Below are 25060 nucleotides of genomic sequence, written 5' to 3' on the forward strand. Positions count from 1 at the left end.
TAGTAGAGACGGGGTTTCACTGTGTTAGCCAGGATGGTCTCGATCTCCTGACCTCGTGATCCACCTGCCTCAGCCTCCCAAAGTGCTGGGATTACTGGTGTGAGCCACTGCGCCCAGCCCCCTTTGTGTATTTTTAAATGGTGGATTTAAAAATACACTGATTATATGGTAGCAGCTTGGTGAGCCTTGCAGTCCCCATAGTTCTCAAATTCTAAATTCTTCCAGAAGTAAACATAAGTGATTTGTTTATGAAAATGGGTTGGTTCTTAAGGCACATTGGAAATAGCAGAAGAGGCCTATTTTGTTTTGTTTTGTTTTTCTTGGTATTAAGGTATTTGTTTGCTGGGATGATTATTAATGCCTTTTCTACCTTTCCTTGTAGGTTCTCGCAACCTTGGGATTAATCTTGCTCACTGCCTACTTTGTGATTCAACCTTTCAGCCCATTAGCACCTGAGCCAGTGCTTTCTGGAGCTCACACTTGGCGCTCACTCATCCATCACATTAGACTGATGTCCTTGCCCATTACGAAGAAGTACATGTCAGAAAACAAGGGAGTTCCTCTGCATGGGGGTGATGAAGACAGACCCTTTCCAGGTAAAATGCAACATTTACTACTTATTAGATACAGTTTTCTTGACAGTATATGATAGGAAAGGAAGTAACATTTATTGATACCTAATGAGAGGCACCCTTCCTATATTGTCTCCTTTAATTCAGTCCCCACTAAAACTCTGTGAGATGGGGTTTATTATCCCCATTTTACAGATTAAGAAACCAAGCTCAGAGAGATTAAGAAACTTGCTAGAGGAACATCTGGTAGAGCCAAATTCACACCCCCAAATTCCAGAACACACGTGATGGGGACGAATGTGTTGCCCATAAAAAGGATTTGATTGTATCTCATCCTTTTCTCTCCTGTGATTCCTGTCCATAATGCATATTTAGTACATAGGTATTGGTTTATTGAAAGCAACTGAGTTCAGCTTGCTTCTAAAGGTCCTCTAACAGTCCTTGGCCTATTGGGCTAGGTTTTTACCTAAGTATATCCCACTCTTTCAGTTTAGTCCTTCTGTCTGTCACAGCTCATTTAATTTAGTGCTCAAAAGTGTATCAATTTTGCCAGTAAATCGAATTTTAAAAACACATAAATTTAGTAACAGTGCATCAGTGGCATAAGAATTCATAGTTTGACAGACTATTTGAGGGGTTTCCTTTTGAGAATAGTGTAACATGTAAAACGAGTCGAAATTTACTTTTTCGGGCTGGATGCGGTGGTTTACAACTATGATCCTAGCAATTTGGGAAGCTAAGGCAAAAGGATTGAGTGAGTCCAGGAGTTTAAGACCAACCTGGGCAACATAGCAAGACCCTGCCTCCAATTGTGTGTGTGTGTGTGTGTGTGTGTGTGTGTGTGAAAAGAAATTTACTTTTTGAGAAAGGGGGATATTATTTTGGGTTTTTTTTTTTTTTTTTGACCGAGTCTCGCTCTGTCACCCAGGCTAGAGTGTAGTGGTGTGATCTCAGCTCACTGCAAGCTCCGCCTCCCGGATTCACGCCATTCTCCTGCCTCAGCCTCCCAAATAGCTGGCACTCCAGGTGCCCACCACCACGCCCGGCTAATTTTTTTGTATTTTTAATAGAGACAGTGTTTCACCGTGTTAGCCAGGATGGTCTTGATCTCCTGACCTCGTGATCTGCCTGTCTTGGCCTACCAAAGTGCTGGGATTATAGCCATGAGCCACCGCGCCCGGCCTATTTTGGGATTTTTTTGGTGATGTTTATCTTATTTGGCAATGTAGAATAATATGTATATTAATATCACAAATGGATTATAGAATTTATTGTGTAACCATGTTCTGAAACTTTTAGAATGTGTCATAACTTTTAGGAAAAATGCTTTCAGAAAAAATGTATTTAAGCTTTATAATCATAATGTCATTCTTTAAGACCTAATCAGTCATAAAAATCATCCCTTGGATTGGGTCTCCATTGAAAGCTATTTTTGTACACTTGAGGAAGTCATGGAAAGGTTTCCAAAATTGTATCAAACTCAGAGGAAGGGAACATTGTAAGACAAGAACTCCACCTCATGAGTTTTTGTTTTTTTAAAAATCAAGAGCTCAGATATTTCATTTGAAAATTCCAGATATAACTTCCTTGAATTTATTGGGAAGGTTGTTTTTGAAATGTCATCAACAGAGCTGAAAAAAAAAAAAATGCAGTCTCAAACTCCTATCAGAACGGTTCAGAGCATTTGGAGGAAACAGCGAGAGAAACTTGTCAGTTGGGCCAGTCTGTGCCTCTTCCTCAGACACACCAGTCTCCTTTCCTGACTGTCTTCTCCCGACAACCTCCCTAACAGCAACTCCTGATGAGTTTTCCCGATCTGGTTCATGGCATTATCTTCTTCCCTGGTCCTGTGAAGTACATCTCCATACACGGTTGAATTGAGAAATGGGGCATCGTCAATGAACACTGCTTGCTCCTTCTCTAAATCATAGTTTAAACATTCCAGAAACATTAGTGTCTTGTCAACAAGCTGGATGATTTGGACCACTTCAAATCAATATTTTGCCTTGCAGATGGAAATAAAACAAGTCCTTGGAGCTCAGTTGCAGAGAGAGCGAGTGAGCATTGGAAGGGTGTGGCTTTAGCTCTTTAATGTTGTTGATTCTATTAAAGTGCTGTTTTTACTTGTAAATGTGGACGTGGAAGCACCATATTTTCCTATGTATGATAATTCTGGGAAGTTGTAGACATGTGAAACTAACAGCATTTTGCATAGCATTTGGAAGAAAAGTTAAAAATGCATAATTATATGAAGGGTCAACAGAAACACATGAGGGAGAATTAAGTGCAACTTAATCTGGGCCTGTAAGAGGGCAGGAAAAGTAAAAATAGATCATTTTTAATGTCCTGGTGTCAGAAAACAACTACCTTCAAGTTAGGATTACTTAGCTGTACTTTTAAAGTAAATGCAAGGGGAGAATGGTGTGGCAGATTCCCCAAAGGAAACCCCATATGGTTTCCTGAAGTGCTGGCCTGTCTCACCCTCCCAGGGTCATCTGGTGCTCCTTGCAGTGGCACCTCAGGAATGATGGAGGGCAGCTGCAGCCTTGGTGATATATAAGAGGCACCACCACCAGTGACTAGAAGTTTCCCCCGACCCCACCCAGGGAACAAAAAGGTGACAGAAGTGGGGTTCTTTTTCTAGATTTCAGTCTTAGATAGGAAATCCTGCTCCTAAATGCTCTCAATAAGAAGAATGAAGTGACTTCGTAGCGAGTCATGGAAACATCCCACTCTGCAGCAAAAAATAAGTGAATAAACTGATACTTGTTTATTACTTACCAGATGCCAGACCCTGTTCAGGGGACTTTCCATATATCAGCTTATTTAATCTTGACAACATCCCTATAGGGTAGCTTCAGGTTTTATGCCCATTTTACAGATGAGGACACTGAGGCACAGTACGGTTAGGTCACTTGCTCAAGGTCCCAAGTCTAGTCATGGAGCCATGATTTGAACCCAGGCAGCCAGTCTTCAGAGTCTGAGCCGTTCACCTCTGATGTGAGTAGTCTGTAGCCATGCGGTAGACCTGAAGAGTCTAGCTTTAAGTCTGATGTTGGAGTTCTACACTCTCTCTCTCTCTCAGATCATCAGTTACTTTCTCTTAACTCCCTAGTCCCTGAAGAGACAGTATTCTTTCTGGCTGTTCCAAAGATAAGTGGTCTTTCAAGCTATAGACCCTTTAGAATTTTCCTGACCTGGTCTTGTCTTAGACATTCAGTCCAGCTCATCCTCCTAGTCTGCACCCTTATGGATAATATTTGACTAACTTAATCCTTCCTCTTACCCAGAGTTTTCTCTTTACATTCACATTCTTAGTTTTTTTCTCCCCTCCTGGACTCATATCTTTATAGTCCCTTTACTCCTGCCAACCATCCCCTTGGTTTTTACCATTTCCATGGAATCATTGAGTCTTAAAGCTGAAAAAGAATTTTAGATTTAATCTGGTACATACCCCATTTTATAAAAGAGGTAACTGAGGCCAGGAGAGGTAAAAGAGCTTGCTTACCCAGCTAAAAGTGACAAAATCACACTTGAACCCTAGTTTCTTAACCCCCTCTAGCATTCTGTCCACGATACCACACTTACTGCCTGCCATCTCTGCCCTCAGTCAAGCCAAGCACCAGCATGTTCGGCCAATTATTTTGTTTACTTTGGTCATTTTCTGGCCAATTTAAAAATAACACATTCATTTTTACTGAGGAAGCCTGGGATAGTTCTCACATACAGTGAAAAGGCACACATTTGGAACTTGATGCATCCAGTGACCTTCAAAGGAAGGATGAAGTAGATCCAGCAACATCAAGAAGTTTTGGAAATAACAGATCATTTATTGGCCTCAAACTAAGAACCTGGTGAGACTTAGAGAGTCCAGACCTGTGCTCAAAGATGAACTGCTTAGACCTCAAGGAAAACCTTACTCTTTTGTTTGCAAAATAAGCTTACCTTCTGTGATAATAATGGCTCTGTCAAGCACTTACTGTATACCAGGTACTGTGCCGTGTACTTTATATGTATTTCTCAGTCTTCATAGCAGTCACATAAGGTAGATACTGTTTTTATGTTCATTTCAAAGATGAGGAAACTAATGTGCAAGGGGATTGGCTGACTTATCTAAAGTCTTACATTTGTTCATTTATTTTTAATTTTTTCCTTTGCTGTGTTTTTGATAATAAATTTTCACATTTAGAAACAAATTTTTGTACAAGTGAGAACTCATGAAAATAGACTCTGTCTATGGTTTGGAGTGGTTCAAATGCATTGCTTCCTGGAGGCAAGGCTGTTGGTGAAATGATTTCTTGGGCTCTTTCCCTCTCTGCAGTGTGTGAAAATGGCTCTGGGCATGGTGCCACACATGCAGGGACCTGGCAAAAGCCTCCTTCACTGTCAAGGCTTCACCCCTGCCTCATGCCCAGGGTGCTAGAAGAGGTGCTATGCAAAAACAAGCTTCCGGAGAACCGCCTGATTAAATACTGAGGACACACTAGTTAACGTCATGGGAACTTGGTCATGGGCTTTGCAGCTTTTTCTTGGGTGCATTTATAATGTAAGAAATCATGAGGTTATATTTATTTAATCTTTATTTTGAGGTTTCTGTGAATCCAGATTGCTCATTTGATTTTTCTCCCCATGGACTTGATTCTATTGTTAAAACTTCTGAAAAATCAGCCTTCCTACCTGCCTTCCTGCCTTCCTCCCTCCTTCTCTTCCTCCTTCCATCCCTTCTTCCCTCTCCCCAACTTCATTCACTCATTCAATAAATGTTTATTGAGACCTTGCTCTATATGCCAGGCACTGTTCTCAACAAAGCGGTGAACAAAACAGACAGAAAATCTGTTTCTTACAAAAATCTGTATCTGAAAATCTGTATCTTGTATTCTGTCACCTTACTAAATTCTCTTTTTAGTACTAACAGTTTTTTACTTGTGTTCTTAGACCCTCAAGGAACACCACCTCCAAGTTTTTCTTTCAGTTTGCTATTCCTACTTTCTTTTTCTTTCTTGATTTCCCTTTACTGGGTTTTCTTCTACCTGCTTTTTAAAGGCATCTCCACCTGGAAATCCCAAGAATATCTCAAGCTCAGAATAAAATTAAAATTAAATAAATTAGGCTGGACTGGGCGCAGTGGCTCACGCCTGTAATCCCAGCACTTTGGGAGGCTGAGGTTGGTGGATCATCTGAGGTCAGGAGTTTGAGACCAGCCTGGCCAACATGGTGAAACCCCGTCTCTACTAAAAATACAAAAATGAGCCGGGCTTGGTGGCAGGCACCCATAATCCCAGCTACTTGGGAGGCTGAGGCAGGAGAATCGCTTGACCCCAGGAGGCGGAGGTTGCAGTGAGCAGAGATCGTGCCACTGCACTCCAGCCTGGGTGACAGAGCGAGACTCTATCTCAAAAATAAATAAATAATAAGTTGTAGTTAAAATAATTATCCTAACTCTTAGGTTAAGAGCTGTTCACTGCTAGCCCATGCAGCACCTTTGTACAAATTTGAGGAAGGTGCCCCTTTCTCCTGGTGCCTTACTCTCATCTCCTGGGAAGATTGTCATAATTAACTGATTCTGTTGGAATATGACACACTACTACAGAAAAGTGTCATAATAAATCTGGAGATGACGTTCCCTAGATGAGCACTAGACATGGGCGATAGCAGAGATCTGCAGGTTTATGATGACACTGACCAAGAGGACAGCGTAGTGCAGACATTCACAGTAGTGCTGCTTGGGGCTGTAGGTTTCATCCTCACTGCTTCTAGAATCCACCCCTTTTTTCCATTCTCACTGCCTCATTCATTATATTTCACTTCTCATCACAGTGGAACCCCCCCCCCTTTTCCCTAAAAACGGGCAAAACTAAAATATAACCAGGTCTTTCTTTTCCCAGCCTCTCTCTTCTAGGGCACCCTAATCACAATCCAGAATAATCTTCCTAGAACATGGAGAAATTCCTGCTCATAAGCCTCCAACAGTTCCTCTTTTTGTTCTGAGTGGAGTCAGACATGCTTCAAGCCCTGGAAGCCCTCACCACATCTCCCTCTGCAGCCTGTTTCCTTACCCAAACCCCCACTGCACGCCCAGCATCTCCTGTGTTCTTCCTGCCACACTCTGGCACCTCGGGAACTTCCTATCACCTCTGACTTTCAGTTTGTTCATCCACAGAATGAGAATAGTGATTCCTACTCAGTAATTACACAGTGAAAATTAAATGCTATAACATGGGAAAGTGATTACCATAGGGCAAGCACTCAGTGCGTTAGCTTTCTTTCTCCTTCCCCTTCCGTTGCAAGTACTTTGGAAACTGAAATGCTATATAATTGCAACATGTTGTTATGATTATGCCTCATGGTGTGTCCGTTACCCAGAATTTTTGCATATTGGCAAGAATTTATTGTATTTGACCCTGAATAGGAAACATTTGAAAATATTAGAGAAGAAAAATGCAACTTTGCAGCCTCAGTGTGCCACTGAAACACGTGGCACTAAAGGGTTGTCAGCTACCCCCGGAGCACTGTGGGAGGAGAGGTGCCCTCCCAGGAGCAGACTGTATCAGTAATCCTCTGGCTAATAATCTTCCTGCAGGTTGAGACTGGCTGAGAAAGGTAGGTGGCAGTTGCCTCCCGGAAACACAGATACTATCTGCAAGAGATGGAGGATGCTCAGGAGACCGGCCAAGAACAAACACGGTCCTTGCCTGACAAGGATTTCCTATGCCCCACTACTACTGCCTCAGAGAAAACAAGGATAAAGCGCTTACTGCCAACCACAGAAAATGTTTTGTGGTTAAGAGTCAGTTTCCAAGTATGTTTATTGGTTTAAAACCTTGACTTCGTTTCAGCCACATTTGGTTGTCTGTTATCATTTGTCGTAGGCTCTCTCCTGATTTGGTTTCCATTGGGTTTTAATCAGAACCATCTTCTGAAACATTTTAGATTCAAAGCAGAGTTTAAAACAAACACATCTCTCAGAGAACACAGATGAAATCCAAAATGGAACAGAAAGTAAACAAGAAATAATGAAATAACATTATAAACAGCATGGCAACAGAGGGAAGCTGGGAAAGGCTGTGCAGAAACAAGAGCCCCTCAGAGAAGGAGCCAAACCAGACAGGCGTGTCAGGGAGCCGCTGTCACTCACAGCAGGGTCTGAGTTGGGAGTCTTCCATTTCTGACCAGCATGTGGGGCTGGAAACTATGGCCGGCGGTCCCACCCTGTCCTGAGCTGGTATAGAGGGCTGTCTTATGGACAGATGCAATTCACTTTATTCCAAAGATGGCTCCAGAAAAGTCCTGTCTACCCTCTCCATCCCTTCCCTCTTCTATGCCCTTTTCTCACTCTTCCTTCCCAGAGTCCTGGCTCCCATGTGTACTTGTGAACCAAGGGTCTAGGCACATATCCAGCATGTGTGAGAAGTGCATTAGGGCACAGCGATGATGGGGTCACCCTTCTATCCACACCAGCCCCCCTGTGCTGTAGACATTTCGGCCCTATGGGTCATAGGTTAGAAAATGTTGGGAGAACTACATTTTTAGCTCCACGCTGCTGAAAGTTTTCCTAGCTGTTACGCTTTATTTGTTGATTTGATTTAGGAAATGCATGTACAGGTTAAAAGATATTTTCCACAAAGTGTAAAAAGGTATACAGAGAAGAGTACCTCTCCTTCCTGCCCCTTTCCTCTACTCCCTCCTCAGAGGCTGCTTCATGTGGACCTTACCTTTTCGGCGGTCTCCAGGGCTTATCATTGTGTGTTTTAAAAATTATTATGGGCTGGATGCGGTGGCTTGCGCCTGTAATCCCAGCACTTTGGGAGGCCGACGTTTGGGCAGATCACTTGAGCCCAAGAATTCAGACCAGCCTGGGCAACAGGGCAAGACTCCGCTCTAACTAAAAATACAAAAATTAGCCAGGTGTGATGGCATGCATCTGTAGTTCCAGCTACTCGGAAGGCTGTGGCAGTAAAATCTCTTGAACCCAGGAGGCAGGGGTTACAGTGAGCTGGACAGTGCCACTGCACTCCAGCCTGGGTGACAGAGTGAGACTCTGTCTCAAAATAAATAAATAAATAAATAAAAGTCATTCTGATGTCTTTCCTTTCTTGTTTCGTAGCTGGAGCTACTGGATGTACCAGCTGTGCTCTTTCAGTATCTGCTTTCTGCTCTTTCAGTATCTGCTTTCTCCATATCCCTTCCTCTCTCAGACTTTGACCCCTGGTGGACAACGGACTGTGAGCAGAATGAGTCAGAGCCCATTCCTGCCAACTGCACTGGCTGTGCCCAAAAACCCCTGAAGGTGATGCTCCTGGAAGATGCCCCAAGGAAATTTGAGGGGCTCCATCCACTGGTGATCAAGGTGAGCAGAAGCCTGAGTCTCCCACTGATTGGCTGCTTGCTTAAAGGCTAGGTCAAGCTCTAGGAAATTTCTGACAAATAACTCTGTGTTGTTTTGTTTTACTTTGTTTCCTGCCTTGCCAAGACGGGAAAGCCCCTGTCGTCGGAGGAGATTCAGCATTTTTTGTGCCAGTACCCTGAGGTGATAGAAGACTTCACTGAAGGGTTTTTCGCCAAGTGGTGGCGCTGCTTTCCTGAACGGTGGTTCCCATTTCCTTATCCATGGTGAGTGTGAAAAGGGCCGGGCATGGTGGCTCACGCCTGTGATCCCAGCACTTTGGGAGGCCAAGGCAGGCAGATCACTTGAGCCTAGGAGTTGGAGACCAGCCTGGCCAACATGGCAAAACCCCATCTCTACTAAAAATACAAAAATTAGCCACGTGTGGTGGTGCGTGCCTGTAATCCTAGCTACTCTAGAGGCTGAGGCACGAGAATCACTTGAACCTGGGAGGCAGAGGTTGCTGTGAGCTGAGATCGCGCTGTTGCACTCCAGCTTGGGTAACAGAATGAGGCTGTGTCTCAGAAAAAAATGGGTGGGGGGTGGGCTATAGGGGCACTTAGCTTGTGAGTAGGAAAGGGGCAGACCAGAAATACTCGCAAAACAGTAATAGCTATCACTGAGCCACTACCACAGGCCCAGCATTTTACAAATCCAATGCTGGGATCCCACTGATAAACCAATGATGAGAGAGAAAGGGGATGGATGAAGAAGTGTGTCAGAAGGAGGGGCGCCACCAGCGGGAGACAGCAAGTTTGTCTAATAGAGTCATAATTTATTTGTAAGTATGCGTTTAGCATTATATGTAGAATGTGGCCTCATGTAGGGGGCTGAAGAGAGAGTGCAAATATTAGGAGGAGAATTGCATTTTTTGGCGCTTGTTTCTGCCAGGCAGTGTGCGTTGGTGCTTAGTGTCTGTGGCTCACTGGACACACTGATAATAACTCTGGAAAGTAGGAATGATTGTTGTCATTTTTCAGATCAGACAAGTGGGAATCAGTAGCCAGGCGTGGTGGCTCATGCCTATAATCCCAACACTTTGGGAGTCTGAGGCGGGTAGATTACTTGGGCCCAGGAGTTCGAGACCAGCCTGGGCAACATAGGGAGACCCCATCTCTACAAAAAATATCCAAGCTATTTGGAAGGCTGAGTTGGGAGGATGGCTTGAGCCTGGGAGGTTAAGGCTGCAGTGAACCATGATCACACCACTGCCCTCCAGCCTAGGCGACAAAGTGAGACCCTGTCTCAAAAAAAAAAGGAAGGGGGAGAAAGAAAGAAAAATGGGAAGCAGAGAGGTTAAGTAACTTGCCTAAGGTTACCCAGCCACGATTGAAACCCCAGTTTGTCCTGCTGTTCCTTCCTGTGCCCAGCGGAAGACATGGTTCATTCCTTGTGGTTAAAGTTGCTGCCTAGTAAGAAAAGAAAGCCAGTTTCCATCTTAGAACTGTTCCAAAATACTTAAAATGGCTTTTTCAGGCTTTTTGTTAATGTCTTAATGCTTCTATCTTTCTTTAAATGTGCTGTTAGTTTGCGTGCTAGAGTGCCCAGTTGAACAAGCTGAGCAGGCTTCCCCTGCGTCTCCCTCTGCCTCAGAAGAAGGGTCATGCTTTTTGTCCCTTCCTCCTTCTCTCTTCTTCCCTTCCCCCTCCTGGCCTGCTGTTACTTCAGTCTTCTCCAAGATAGAATGAATAGATTGTTTCTTTCCTTCCTCTATATATTGTTTTAGCTGCAGTTTAGAAACACTCCACCCACATGTTCAAATCATGGCTGTAGAGTTAATGCCTGTTTGTGTCCACGTTATACTTCATTGACTCTGTGCAACTATTCTTCAGGGACCTAATACTTAAGATACTGTACTCATATTTTTCCCTCTTTACCCACCGCCCACGGTTTTCCCACCCTTACTTGGCTCTCTCTTAGTCATGGACTGGCTTGACCAGTTTAATTACTTTTTTTCTATTTCAAACTTCTGTAGGACAAGACCTCTGAACAGATCACAAATGTTACGTGAGCTTTTTCCTGTTTTCACTCACCTGCCATTTCCAAAAGATGCCTCTTTAAACAAGTGCTTCCGTCTTCACCCGGAACCTGTTGTGGGGAGTAAGGTAGGAAATTTTGAGAGGACTTGGATCTAGAATTTTCTTTACTTGGGATCTGGACTGATGTCATAACCAAGGCCTTCCCTGCATATTGGCTTAGAGGGTGAATTGAGGGGACGCCCACACAGTCTAGTTCTCCCCTCCTGCTGCTAGCCAGGAGACTTGCAGGGGCACACCTTGTCATGAAGGCAGGTTTCCAGAAAGTCTAGTTACCTTGCAAATCTGCCTCCTGCGCTTAACACCTAAGGCAAGCTACTTTTCTATATTAAAAGAAGTAAATTCTTAAAATTTGAAGGACTTCAGTGTACAATTAATCTGGCTTTCCTACCTTAAATTCCTACCTTAAATTAGAAAGTCGGCAAGCAGCCATGAATGGTGGTTGCTCACGCCTGTAATCCAGCACTTGGCGGGGCTGAGGCAAGAGGATTGCTTGAGCCTAGGAGTTTCAGACCAGCCTGGGCAATATAGCAAGACCCTGTCCCTATTTTTTTTTAAAAGAAAAGAAAGCTATAAAGGAATAGCTTTACTTCTTCATTTTGAAGAATAGAATAACTTCTTCATTTTGTAGATAAGGAAACTGAGCCCCAGAGAGATTAAGTGAGTTGCCCAAGGACATACCCTTTACCCTCTAACCCCCAAGGTGGTTTTTGCCAGAAATAAACAATTAAGAGATTTCAGGTAGAGAACTTGAAAGGCAAAAAGTGTGGGAGCCTGGGAAAGATTTGATAGGCAGGCAGCCCAGCTGGGGTGGAAAAGCCCACTCTGCCCCCATCATTTCCCACTTCAGTCTGGGGCCAAGTGCTCAGAGCCAAAGTTGCCTCTCTGGGGCCAGTGGACTGGGAGAAGCTGTTCTGCATTTGTGTCTGTTTACTTTTCTCTGAATTGCTCCTTTTGTTAAGTCTCATTCGTAAGGAAGGTTTTTGAGCCTGGATTGGTTTGGGAGAATTAAAAGCATGCATTTTCCTTGGTAAAAAAAAAAAAAAAAAATTTCCCAAACTGTGGCCCCCTACCAACTCTGGACCGTGGCTTCCACCTCCTCATACTATTGCTTGGCTCCAAATTTGCTGAATTGTGTTAAAGGAATTTAAAAGTCTATAAAAACAATCATTTTGTCTAGAAGTAAGAAGTTCTGTCTGCCAGCACTGGGGTGGAGATGCTGGGCTCTTGCCTCAGATTTTAAAGAAGTTTATCCTGCTGTCGCCGGCTAGAATTCCATGCCCTTGTATGATTTCATCTTCATAAATATAATTCTGGGACACGGCCTTTATCTTTCTCTTGGTTTTACCACTTGAATACCAGAGTTAATTTCTTCAGCCTGCGCAACACCAAGGAGCCCAGCCAAAGGAGTAAATACAGAGTTACTCAAATGCTTACCAAAGTCATACTGTGGTTCTCGAGGATGTTTTGGGAAGGGCAGTGACCAAACAGGCAAAACTCCTGAGAGCCTGATTTCTTAGAGAATCTGTTTCCCCACCCTGGCCCAAGCTCTCCTTTCCCTGCAGCCTTGTAACCCCACCCTGTTGTCCACATCCCTGGGCCCTGTTAAAGTCACGTGTCTGTGGGCCCAGTATCCAAAGGCAGCCTTAAGACAGAAGTGGGAAGCTGGTTGTTAAGTGGCACTCGGGGAGATGGTGAGGGGCTCCAAGGCCCACTTCACCCACTCCACAGTGTGGCCTAGGGCTGGCCTGTGCCGCCCTGTTGTCTGTTTCTTCCCATCCTGAGAATGGATGACTATGACCCTACCCGCTTCAGGCCTGTGTGAAGAAGGATACAGCCACTTGTTTTGGTCCTTCTGAGATTGTTGTGAGGACTACAGATGGTAAGGCTTCCGCCAATGTGAGTGCCAGTCAACTGCAGGCTGGCGGAAGACCAGGCTTGTCCCTGTCACCACATTAGCAGGTGAAATGGTTCTAGTGTTGCCATGAAAACATTATGGGCAAGGCCTGTGGCAGCAGCAGAGAGACCAGGGCTGGGGACAGGGGAAGACGGGGCCAAAATCCAAGACTCTGGAGGCCATGAATGGTGAAGAGAAAAACCAAGACATGGCCCAGGGAGTCAGACTTCTGGCTCCCACTTTATATGGGCGTATAAAGGGTTTCTCTGAAGGGCAGGAGATAGGAGGAAGAGATGAGAGAAGAGACCCTAGGGGTTTTCTGTCATCATCAAGGTAAGGAGAAATGTCCCAGCAAGACCCGTCTCTTTATCCCTATTCCCTGCCCTGGTCCCAGCCCCATCCCCAGGGTTCACAGCTCCTTCCCTGGCACATAGCAGGTTGCATTTAATGCCCGTTGCCGGCAGTAGCATGCCCTCAGAGGGGCAGTAGTTACCTGTGCAGGTGCATATGCTGGTTGTCTCCTTAGTTTTCAGAATCAGAGGCCAGTCTTAGTGTCATTAGTTTTTAATCAGTAGCATGGCCTGCCTGCTCCCCTGGGTCTTGCCAGGCAATATAAACTTAAACTTCCTGCTGTGCAATACTTATCAGAGCCCTGGTAGTAAGAAGTAACATTCCATGGAAGAGTGCCGAACGGATGTCCCGATTATCTATTTATCTAAAAAGTTTTCATCAAACCCAGAATCTCTGAATGTTGTATACTTCAGCCACCATTTGTTGGTTTCTGCTAGAACTACCTTGGTTAAATTGCAATTAGGTATTTTCCTTTGGCTTACTTTGAAGCTGTGGCTAAAACTAGTTGCAAATTATGAAGCTCATGCAGGATCTGCTCTGGGGCTCTCGCTGAGGGGATTGCCCACTAAATCACACAGTGCCTCTTTAGGAGACCCATGGAAGAGATTGTACTCTGGTCTTAGTGCCAAGAGATGCCATTCTTAGGAGAAGTAGTTTGTTTTTGTCTTTTGGACATAATTGCAAATTTTTGTTATTGGTTCTATTTCCTCTTTGCTCAGGCTAGAAAACTCAGAGCCATATGTGAAAGCATTTTTATTTACTAAAGCCCCTGGTTTTATTTTGTTTTCTTTGCCTTCCTTTTCCTCCCCTCCTCGTTCTTTCCTCCAGATGCATGAGATGCGTGACCTATTTATCATGGGCAGCGGCGAGGCCATGTTGCAGCTTATCCCTCCCTTCCAGTGCCGAAAACATTGTCAGTCTGTGGCCATGCCAATAGAGCCGGGAGATATCGGTATGTAGGGCCCCAGGAGGGCAGGGTCAGCCATGAATCTTTTTAGTTTTTAATTCAAAAGCTATTTTAAGAATCGTGTACTGCCTTCACAGAAGTTTTATTTAGTAGAATCAAAAATAACATTCTCCTATTAACAGGCTCAACATTTATGCTTAGAAATGAAACAACTTAATGAGAAAACATAGCAGAAAGAAATGTCTTGTACGTACAACATATAGAATGCATGTGTCTGTTGACCATAGAAACTTCAAGTTAGGAAGGATTCTGGAAAGTATTTAGACCAATCCCTCGTTTTATAGATGAAAAGGTTGAGACCCAGAGAGGAGAGGTGACCACCCCAAGGCCCCACTATCTGTTGAGCAGAGCATCAGGTCTTAAGTGCCTGCTTGGACACAGTCAAGCCAGGAGAGGGACAATCCAGGACTACAGGAATATACACCCATGTTGCAAATAAACCAATACCAAGCAGTATATAAGGGCAATGGTCACACAAGGAAATATTACCTTCTGTGTGGCTGCCACAGCCAAGTCACAGCCTCACATTGATGACTCACCCTTGGCCCTGGCTCAGTGTTTTCCCAAATGTGACTTGTCCTGTGCCTTATATCCTAAAAATCTTTTCCAAAGAAACAGGTTTGAATCCACTGCTGTCAGTAGCAATCAGTTTGACAGCCGAGTTTTCTTGGAAGAAACAAATAAATCAGCAAGTGTCACCATTGACCTCCTTGCTTTTCCTGCCTCACAAAACCTAGGCAAGACCTGGAGTCTCTGGCAGAGCCCAGACTGGGTTTTCCAATTGATTTCTTTAATTTTACCCATTCAGAAGACCCCCAAATCCCTAGAAACCTTGCATCTTATATGAGGGTAGGAATTGGACTGCAAGCTATGCCAAGTTTTAATTTAAATTACATAACTTTTATTTCAATTTAGAAATGAAAAATAAAAATAATGTGCAAATCAAGCATTAACTAATAATGGAGCACAGCTGGCCTGGCTCTTGGGAAACTTCCTACAAAAAGGAGGCTTCTTGTATGGAAATTGTTCTGAACCTTTTTCCTGTAATGGAGTGACTCTTAACACAAGAGATGACTATTGCGAAAATCTCTCTGGCATATTTAGGTTTGGAGCATGTGGTTGTGCTTGAACAAGTTTCTGTCTTATATTTTACAAATGCCTAACAATTCAGACAACTACAGAAACACCTTAGTTATCTGAATTCAGACTTCCGGCTCCCACAAGCAACCGGAATACCAATTACAGAATTAGGGGAAAAAAAAAGAAATGTCTGGCAGTAATCAAGAAAGCTTGAGCATCAAATGCTGGTGCAGATAGTCCAGATTAGCCTAACATCCCAGTGCGTGATACCTGCTGTGCTGTGCCTGACTGGTTTGTTGACTAGAAAGAAAGGATCCCTGTAGTTGGCAGTGTCTATAAAAGGCCAGTCACATGACAGAACACAGAGAGGGATGGTGACTGAAGAGAAGAAGAATAGGAGAGCAAGCCCGGGAGAAGAATGGGGGCAGGGAGGGGTGGGGAAGCCAGCGAGCACCTGAAGCAGTGACAGAAATGGACGTGATGACTGTAGCTGCCACGGTTAACAATAAGGACAGGAAAGCAGACCCTGGCCTAGAAGAATCATTTAGTGTTGCAGGACAGACAGCGGTTCCTCTACCTTAGGGACCCTTAAGAATGGCACCACAACATGCAAGTTCTATGATTTTTGATAAAACATACATTGTTCTGTGGAGATGGAGGAAAGAGGGGTTCCAGATCACCAGAAAACCTTTCGGGGGTCAGGTACAATATCTGCAGTCACTGTACAGGACAGTCATTGCTCATCATGACCCTTCCGGAGTCGCCAAGTAAAAGTTGAATTCTACTCAGTGCTCTTCGTTTAAAGATGAGCAGGGCCCATAGTACTCTAGAACCTGTTTTCTTTGGAATATCTTACAGGACTCCACTGTTTGCTGAACCCAATTTGGGCAATGCTGGTTTAGGTTTAGGTTAATCTGGATGTTGTGTAATGAAACTGCATTATAGAAAGACACAGGAAAATTGGCTAGTAGGTCTTATGTCCCCTCAGAATCCATTCTGTCTTCTTGCTGTAAAAGCTGAGACTTGATGCCCAACACCAGCCTCATGTAGAGCATCCTGCCTTTGTAAGCCTGCTGAATTGTGATTCATAGTTCCCTGGGTGAGGGGCGGTGATAAAACATTTAAAGAGGACTGATAATAACTAGGAAGTGCCAAAAGACTTTCAGAGCAATTTGTCTTTAAGCCAGGAGTGGTGGCCCACACCTGTAATCCCAGCACTCTGGGAGTGAGAGGCAGGAGGATCACTTGAGCCCAGGAGTTCAAGACCAGCCTGGGTAATATAGTGAGACCCCATCTCTTAAAAAAAAAAAAGAAAGAAAAAGAAAAAAAGAAACTAAATTAAATAGAAAAAGATTTGTCTTTGACTCTGCAGTGCACCCTGAGGGCCAGCTCTGGCAGACCCGCCTTGCTCTGCCCACAGGTGTGTCCACCCGCTAACATTTACATGTTTTCCTCTTGCTATTTCCCCTCAAGGCTATGCCAGCAGCACTCACTGGAAGGTCTACATTATAGCCAGAGGGGTCCAGCCTTTGGTCATCTGCGATGGAACCACTTTCTCAGAACTGTAGGAAATAGAACTGTGCACAGGAACAGCTTCCAGAGCCGAAAACCAGGTTGAAAGGGGAAAAATAAAAAACTATGAAACTGCTTTCCAGGGGTTGGTTACTTAGTTACCTGCCCTTTGCATGCATGTGTGAACCAGCTGTGAGCTGCAAGGCAGTGGCCAGGGCCTAGCCCTCCTGACTCTTCCTGCAGATGGCTCAGGAAGGATTCAGCCTGGCCACTTGGCTAGGACTCTGCCAGCACCCATCTGAGACTGACCTCTTCCGGGCCTTTGGGCACTAAGACCTTGATGCTGCCCCTTAGGCAGGAAACAGGGCTGGTGCCTGCCTTCGCCTGTATTGCCAGCTTCCTTCCCTGGCAGTGGAGAGGGCAGCCAACAGGTTCTGATGTCAGAGCCATCCTTTACCAGGTGGGCCTGCTTGTCCCCATCTTCCTGGCCACATCACTCTACTTTTTGGAAAGCCATGGCTGATTAAAGAAGTTCTTGTAGTTTCCCAAACGAAATGGAATCTAGAAGCAGTGAAAAAAGGTCAGATAACTTTGAATTGCATTCAAGAAGTACACTTCTTTCCCATTGTCCGTGGCACTTGGAGTCTCTATAATGCCAGGCTAGAGTCTGATCATATAATAATTCAAAGTGGTAACTCCCAAGGTAACGCTTTCTTCCATTTCATCAGGTTCTTATATCCCCACTGCACTCCCTCCCCTTCTCCCTTGCCTGTCTGAATGGCTTCTTGGAAGCTTGGCTCTAGTCCTCCCTGCCTTGGCAGGGCCAGAGCCCACTACTGCTGAGGCAGCACTGCTCTTGTCAGCTGTGTTGCCTTTACCAAGTGTCTTCAGAGGGTTATGAGTTAGAGTAGCTGGCCGGGGGAGAGGGTGCCTCCCTGGGTTTGATCTTTAGGGTCTGACTTTCTGCAGAGAAGATGTTTTACAGATGTGTCAAAGCTGATGTTGTAATGTGGTTGGGGGAGGAAATCCAGACCCAAAGTGTTTGTCAGCTGGGTGTACAAATGACTGTGTGATCCTCTGTCTTAAAATGATTTCTGTCTGTGCTGGGAAACAAAAACAAGGTGAGGTATTTTTCTTTTTTGTAGTAATATAAAGCTGTGTGTTTCTGATTGGATGATTCACTATGTGCATTGTTTTCTCCCAAGTGCTTTCGGTATATAGCAATCAAATGGTGTAAATAAGGATGTTCTTTTCCTGTTCCTTTTTTTTTTTCTCTATTATTCTTTTATTGACACCGCTAGATACCTGGCCATTGGTCATGCCAATGCCAGGATGAAGAAAAAGCAATCTACACTTTGGCCTCTGGTTCTGAATTGCAGAAATCAAATGGATACATTACGTGTCGATGTCAGAATTATGGATCAGAGGCAGACAGTGATGAGTGAAGATGGTTGTGAAGCCCTCTTCATTCCTGGAGGAGCCTGCATCTCATCTCCAGGCCCTCTTTCTCTGGGGGTCTCATGCCCAGCAGTGAGGAGCACTGAGCACTTGAATGGCCTGTTTGTCTGCGGGCTTACAGAGGACAAGCAGAGTTCACAGAGCTCAGGGTGGAAACATCAGAGCCTCCTCCGCGGGCTTCAGTGAAACTAGGATGAACTGTACCTGAGGGAATTTTTTCTTAATCAACCCCTTGTGTGGATGAATACAGGAAAAACAAAACTTGTGTACATATAAAAGTCATGCTGTGAAGCAGCTATGATTTAAGAGGTTTTAAGTCAGAGGGATCATGTAGAGGCCGGCTTTGCGTAAGCTTTTACAGCCTTCTGCAGTGTCCTTACCCTGGCCGCACATGGGGAAGGGCTGTATGTAAACAAGTGCTTTAGAGGCCTCTGAGAGTTTTTAAAAATTAGACCCGTTAACAAAAAAGAGGGTTTCTTAGGAACAAAGCAACTATTTTGATTATTGAGATCTCTGTTTTGTTTCTGTGAGTTACTCTGTGTTCCTTTCCGCATTTCACTCCTGCCCTTCACATCTTAAATGTCCATAAAATACCCACTTCAGCTCAAAACTTTGAAAACGAAGAAACCCTTGCATGTGTTGATATTCTGAGGCATCCCCTGGGAAAGTCTCCTAAGCCCCATTTTGTACTTCAACAAAAAAATGACTGTAGCTGAAGAAAAGTAGAGACTTTCATGCATACGCTACTCATTTTACTTACAATCTACCCAGTTCAGACTTGAATGTAAACTTGTATTAGGAGAGAATTCTCCAAAGAGGGTTTTCTAGATAGACAGAGGCAGTTCAACTTCTCAAGTTAATTTTGATAAACAGAATCTACTAGTGGCCAGAGCGACGGGAGTAGCTAGGGGTTGCCAGCCAGTCCCTTTCTAATGATCAAGGCCCTGAGCAGCAGGATGCCACAGGATGCCCCTGCCATCTAGCTGGAAGCAGCGGAAGTCCCTCTGCATGACTGGTGTGGGAAAGAGGGTTGTCAGGATGAGAAAGCAAGCTTGCAGGGTGACGACAGGACCACCTCACCAATTCCCCACCTCCACCACCACAATAAGAACAAAACTGTAGGGCTCTAAAGAGAGGGGGTGGTTTATAAGTTTATTGAGCATTTACTAGGAGGTGACATGGCGATGACCTCTGTGCATGAGTTAGGTTCACTTTCTTGTAGCCTCCCGCCATAGAGACGCCTGTGCCCAGAAGTCAGCTCTCTGAGGAGACAGGCTACTGTGGCCCCAGTTTGAAGCATTTCTGTCCAAATGTCCTGAGCTCTCCAGCAGTCAAGTAGTGAATGGATACCATACTTACTATGGTTGATGAAAGGAGGCAGAGCTTGTCCTCCAGTTTTTTAGGGAAGAGAGGGAATAAAATAAAAGTGATTCAAGCTGGGCACGGTGGCTCACACCTGTGAGCCCAGCACTTTAGGAGGCTGAGGCAGGCAGATCACTTGAGGTCAGGAATTCAAGACCAGCCTAGCCAACAGAGTGAAACCTATCTCTATTAAAAATACAAAAATTACCCGGGCATGATGGTGGCGGCTGTAATCCCAGCTACTCGGGAAGCTGAGGCAGGAAAATTGCTTGAACCCGGGAGGTGGAGCTTGCAGTGAGCCAAGATCATGCCACTATACTCCAGCCTGGGTGACAGAGTGAAACTCTGATCTCAAAAAAAAAAAAAAAAAAAAAAAAAAGTTGTGCCAGGTGTGGTGGCTCACACCCGTAACACCAACACTTTGGGAGACTGAGGCAGGCAGATTGCTTGAGCTCAGGAGTTGAAGACCAGCCTGGGTAACATAGCGAAACCCCATCTCTACAAAAAAATTTTTTTAAATTAGCCAGGTGTGGTGTCACACTCCTGTGGTTCTAGTTACTCAGGAGGCTGAGGTGGGAGGATCACTTACCCCCCTGGGAGGTGGAGGCTGTAGTGAGCTGTGATTGTACCACTGCACTCCAGCCTGGGTGAGACCCTGTTTCAAAAAATAATAATAGTGGTTTATGAAAACAGAAATCCACTATTCAGTGAAATACAAAACAGTCTATGAAATGGGAAGATTGGGGGGCTCGCTTTCTGAGAGAAAGGAGTAATAACACTTGTCTAGTACATTCCAGTATACAAAGTGCCTGATATACATGATCTCCTTTAATCTTCACCCAATCCTGTAAAGTAGGCGTTAGATCCTCAGTTTACAAGGAAATAAGTGGAGGCTGAGAGCAGTCAGCTGCTGGCAGGTGGGTAGCTGGTTCCACAGCTCATCATTTTCCTGCTGCATCACAGCATGGTGCCCAGGAAGAGAGCTGTGGATGTCGTTGACTCACATGTGTCCCCGTTGGAGTGGGAGAACCCAGGGATGGGGAACAGCAAGCCAGGAACTCTGCAGGGTTTGTTTTTAAAACTCTGCTGGGCAGAGTGGAGGAGGAAAGAATCTAACCATATGACTTTTATAAAAATCCTTTCACTTTTCCCCTCCCCATTTGAAAACTCTTTTTAAGAGTAAATGTAGCTGAAACACACTGTGTCCAGCCATTTTCCTGTCTCCACATTCTTCCAGATGTGTGACAGGGGAGGGATTCTGCCCCATTCCAGTTGTGGGTCCCCTTGGAGTTTACATCACTTGTTTTTCAATTCTTGATTTTCTGTTCCCGTCTACCAAAACCCAGCATAGGCCTCAGTGTACACTTATGTTAAAACAAAAACTCACGTTTCTTAGCTGCAGGTGATGGCCTCAGTCATTTTAATACAGCCTGGAATGAGTTTGCTCATTACCCAATCACTTTCACAGTGAATGTTCAAACCCCAAAGCAAATATTTGCATCTCCTTGTCCATAAAGGAGAAAGCCGGGTTATAGGAGAAAGAGAGGGAAAGGTGCATGTCTGTTTGCACAGAGAGAAGCAATTTTGTCTACCTTTCAAGAATCAGTTATTAAACAGAAGGACCTCTTAGGATTTTGAGCTCTCCTAACAATGAAGGAAAAGCTCTCTTGAGTATACAAGTCCCACACTCATTACCTTTCAGTGGTGAGCCATCACCCACTAGAATTCGTTGAAGGAGGGAGTGTCAGAGATGTGCTTTAAAATTGTACTTTAGGCAGAAATTCTCTCCATGTTTGGACCTACAGATGTTGTGTACAGAACCGACGCGTGTCAGGGTCAGGAAGCTAGGAGGGTGAAGGCGCTTATGGAGACGGCCCTGTAGCGAATGAAACACGGGAGCCTCCGGGAATGTGCTTGTGTCACCAGCAGCAGGCATTTCCCTGTCCTCCCCACCCCCAGTCTCCACATCCCGAGCGGCCTCTTCCAGAAGCATGTCAGGGAGACAGACAGGTGCTGTCTCTCTCGTGCACCACATCCAAGTCCACCCACCGTGGACACAGTATGACTAAATGCTGGCCTTGAAGAGAAACCGTCTAGCCAGCTTGTCTGTTGTCCAGGTCCCTCAGTATCTCTGGTTTCCCTGCCCTGCATAATTTGAGCATTAGTGCTAAATACATCTGTCATTTTCCTCTCCCTGGAGACCGTGAAATGTCCAGACTTTTTCAGACTAGTGGAGGGAAGGAATGTTACGTAACTAAGTGGAGGCCTGGAACTGTCAGGACTTGATAGAGCTGGACCAGAGACCCTTCCGCCTCTACCTAGTGTGTCTGTCAGGCAGGCAGCAGCCATCAGTCCAAGAATGAGCCACGGCGGCAAGCACCGTGTGGAGAAGGGAACCCAGCTGAGTTATGAGTTTCAGACAGAAACTGGGGAGTTGGGACATCTCTGTGCCGGGCTTCATTGACACCATCACTCCCCACAGCAGCTCCTTGGGGCAGGGTGGTCACCTGTGCAGCCACCGTTACTCACAGTAGCATTCCATTCTTCACACTGCAACCCCTCAGCACTGTGGACCCTTCCAGGAAGGTGACAGGAGCCAGCAGACACATGGCATTCCCAGAGAGCCCCATCTTACCACAGACAGCCTTCCCTCCATACTTGTTTCCACAGTTTTACCCTCAGAAAAATGCTCTCTGCAGTCTTCCCTTCCTTCACCCCCACCCTAGGTTGGGGGTCAGTAACCAATGCTGAGGGCCAGGGACGGAGGAGGCACAGGCAAGCTAGGGACTCAGCACAGTGCTCCCCACCATCATCAGGGGCAGGTGCCAGGGTCAGCTGCAGCTCCTTCAGGGAGCAGGGTGTGGTGGGCCTGGATGGTCCCAGGGAGCAGAGGGAAGCAGGCAGCTGTCCCAGCCACAGGGGCTCCGAATGGCTTGAGCTTTTACTATGTGTTCTAGTGCAGGATACTGCAAACTGGTAAAGACGTCCACCGTGTGAAGAATGTATGTAAATTAAAGTTTCATGTAATGAAGGTTTCTACTTTTTGCAATTAAAAGTGTTGGTTGATAAGAACTTTCCTCTTGTTGGTATCATTCTTTAATTTCCAGTTTTCTCTTGTTTCCTCTTCTCCCATGACATGAGAGACTTCTAGCCATATCCTGCTCGTGAGGCCGGCCTGTGGGGCTCCTCTGTGCCCACCTGCCTTTGGTCTCTAACATTTGCATCCAGCACTGTCCTTGCATTCACAGCCTCCACTTTCTCCCCACCCCAGCCCTTACCCACAGCGGCTTCTCATCTGCTGTTCCCGTGAATTCTCAAATCTCAATCCTCCCCTGAGGGTGAATACCCTCCCGCTCCCCTGTCCATGCACTTCACCCAGAATGCAGGTGAGCCCCTGGACACCTTTTTCTTTTTCACCAGCTTGCTGCACACAGCCCAGATGCCCTCCCAGTGATGCCTCACCCACGGCGTCCTTGGTTCTTGCGGGACAGCCAGGCACACGTACAGGACTCCAGGCCCCTTGCTGGCTCACCCCAGCTGCCCCCAGATGACAGGCTGCCCTCAGCACTCAGTTAACTCGGTGGATATGAGTCAAGACTTTTTGTGTGTGTGCATTTTTTGACCATTTTATATGTGTATATGTTTATATGTGTGTATATATATATACAGTTTCATATAAATGCATAAATATGACCATTTCTTATATGCTGTTAAATGTCATCCTGTTTAATTTTTCTCTATTACTTGCTGCCCCTACCTCTTCCCCATGTTACCCCACCCCTTTTCCTAGTCGGGTAACTGTGATATATACACAGCCATACCCTGCTGTGTGTTTTTCCATAATTTCCTCCATGCTGTCTAATCATAAACAAGGTTTTGTTACTGCTGTACTGAAAATGGGATCATGTTACAGGCCCTTTCCGTGTCCTGCTTTTCTTACTCAACACTTCACAGAGTTCTCTTCAGGTCAGCTGGTAGAGCTCCAGTCCCTTCTTCTTAATGGTTAATACTCCGTGGCGTGGCTGTGCTGTCATTTATTCTGCTGTTGTCTTATTGATGGTATGTCACATCCTGTTAAATGATTATTCGGGTTGTAAGTCAAGAAGTCTGGAGTCCACTTTAAAATACTTGTTTTTACAGAATGTCCATTCTTGTTTGTTCCAACCCTAAATATATCTTCTTTAGGAATCATCCCTTTCCACAATTCTGTTCATTTACCTGCTTGCAAACCAGAATTCAGCCCTCCCTAAAAAAGGGGCAGGGAGTAAGGGCTGGATTCCCTGTTAAAACGTGGTGAGATAGCCTGTTTTCAGTCCCCTTCTTTCTCCACCCGACTGCAGCATTTGACACTGACTTGTAGAGAACCCCTCCCTCCCTCCCTCCCTTGGCCTCTGTGATGCTCACTCCCCTTCCTAGGACTCTTCTTCCCACTCTGTCTCCTCTGTAGGATCGTCCTCTTCTGCCTGTCTCTGAAACTTTGGTCTCTCCTACGGTTCTGCCCATAGTTTCTTCCTGGGATATCTCAACTCCATGCTTCATCTTCCAGCCATGGGCAGATCACCTCCAGTCTATGCTCGGCCCACACCTCTCACCTGAGCAGTAGCCCTGTGCATCCACGTGTCGGGAGGTCATCTCTGCCAACTCCAAATCACCTCTATATCACCATGTCCAAAACGTCTGTGGCAGCTGCAAGGGGTTCTTCTCTTTTTTCTCAGCCTCTACTTCTGACCAGGACCAAGCTCAGGACAATCCTGCCAGCTTATCACATATGGAGCTCCACTGCTGCTGTCTCCATCTAGGAGCTTGCTTCACTTTTGGACTCTGCCAGTAATTACCTCATTGGTTTCTTGCCACACATTCCCTATCCCAGTTCACCGTCCATGTAGCTGCCCCGATGTCTGGTCACCTCCCTTCCTTGCTCCTCAGTGACTCTCCGTCGCCCACAGGAGAAGTCCTGGCCACCACTCCTCCCTCATCTCACTCCTTTGCTTCCCCTTCTCATCTCCTGTACCCCTCCTCTACTGGACCATCCTAATTCCTGGAAACGTACAGGCTGGGGTTTTTATTGTTTGTTTTTCAATTTTTGGAGCAGTTTTAGGTTCACAGCAAAACTGAATGGAAAGTATGGCAAGTTCCCATATATCCCCTGTTCCCACATGTGCACAGCCTCCCCCACCATCAGCATCCCTACCAGAGTGGTGCATTTGTTACAGTCAATGAACCTATGTTGACAGGTCATTACCACCCAAAGTCCATAGTTTATATTAGGTTCACTTCACTCTTGATGTTTTACATCCTATATGGGTTTGGACAAATGTATAATAATATGTCTGCCATTATAGTATCATACAGAGTAGTTTCACTGCCCTAAAAATCCTAAAAATCTGCTAACCCCTGGCAACCACAGATCTTTTACTGTCTCCATAGTTTTGCCTTTTCCAG

At 45.2% G+C, this 25060-nt stretch overlaps 1 protein-coding gene across 4 annotated transcripts in view; it reads left to right on the plus strand.

Annotated features, from left to right (window-relative positions):
* LOC105544237 (chromosome unknown open reading frame, human C6orf89) overlaps positions 1 to 18760 on the plus strand; it is a 46089-nt gene extending 27329 nt beyond the window's left edge. For 2 of the 4 annotated variants that reach the window (XM_011986602.1, XM_011986605.1), the window contains 6 exons: positions 383 to 596; positions 8768 to 8919; positions 9043 to 9182; positions 10931 to 11060; positions 14068 to 14191; positions 16760 to 18760. In XM_011986602.1, the coding sequence (XP_011841992.1) occupies positions 383 to 596; positions 8768 to 8919; positions 9043 to 9182; positions 10931 to 11060; positions 14068 to 14191; positions 16760 to 16854 (855 nt within the window). In that variant the 3' untranslated portion in view covers positions 16855 to 18760. The remainder of the gene's footprint in view (positions 1 to 382; positions 597 to 8767; positions 8920 to 9042; positions 9183 to 10930; positions 11061 to 14067; positions 14192 to 16759) is intronic. The other 2 variants (XM_011986603.1, XM_011986604.1) reach the window with 2 other exon arrangements.
* Positions 18761 to 25060: the final 6300 nt, after the last annotated feature.

Source organism: Mandrillus leucophaeus, unplaced genomic scaffold, assembly GCF_000951045.1.
Source record: "Mandrillus leucophaeus isolate KB7577 unplaced genomic scaffold, Mleu.le_1.0 Scaffold3, whole genome shotgun sequence".
NCBI classification, from domain to species: domain Eukaryota; kingdom Metazoa; phylum Chordata; class Mammalia; order Primates; family Cercopithecidae; genus Mandrillus; species Mandrillus leucophaeus.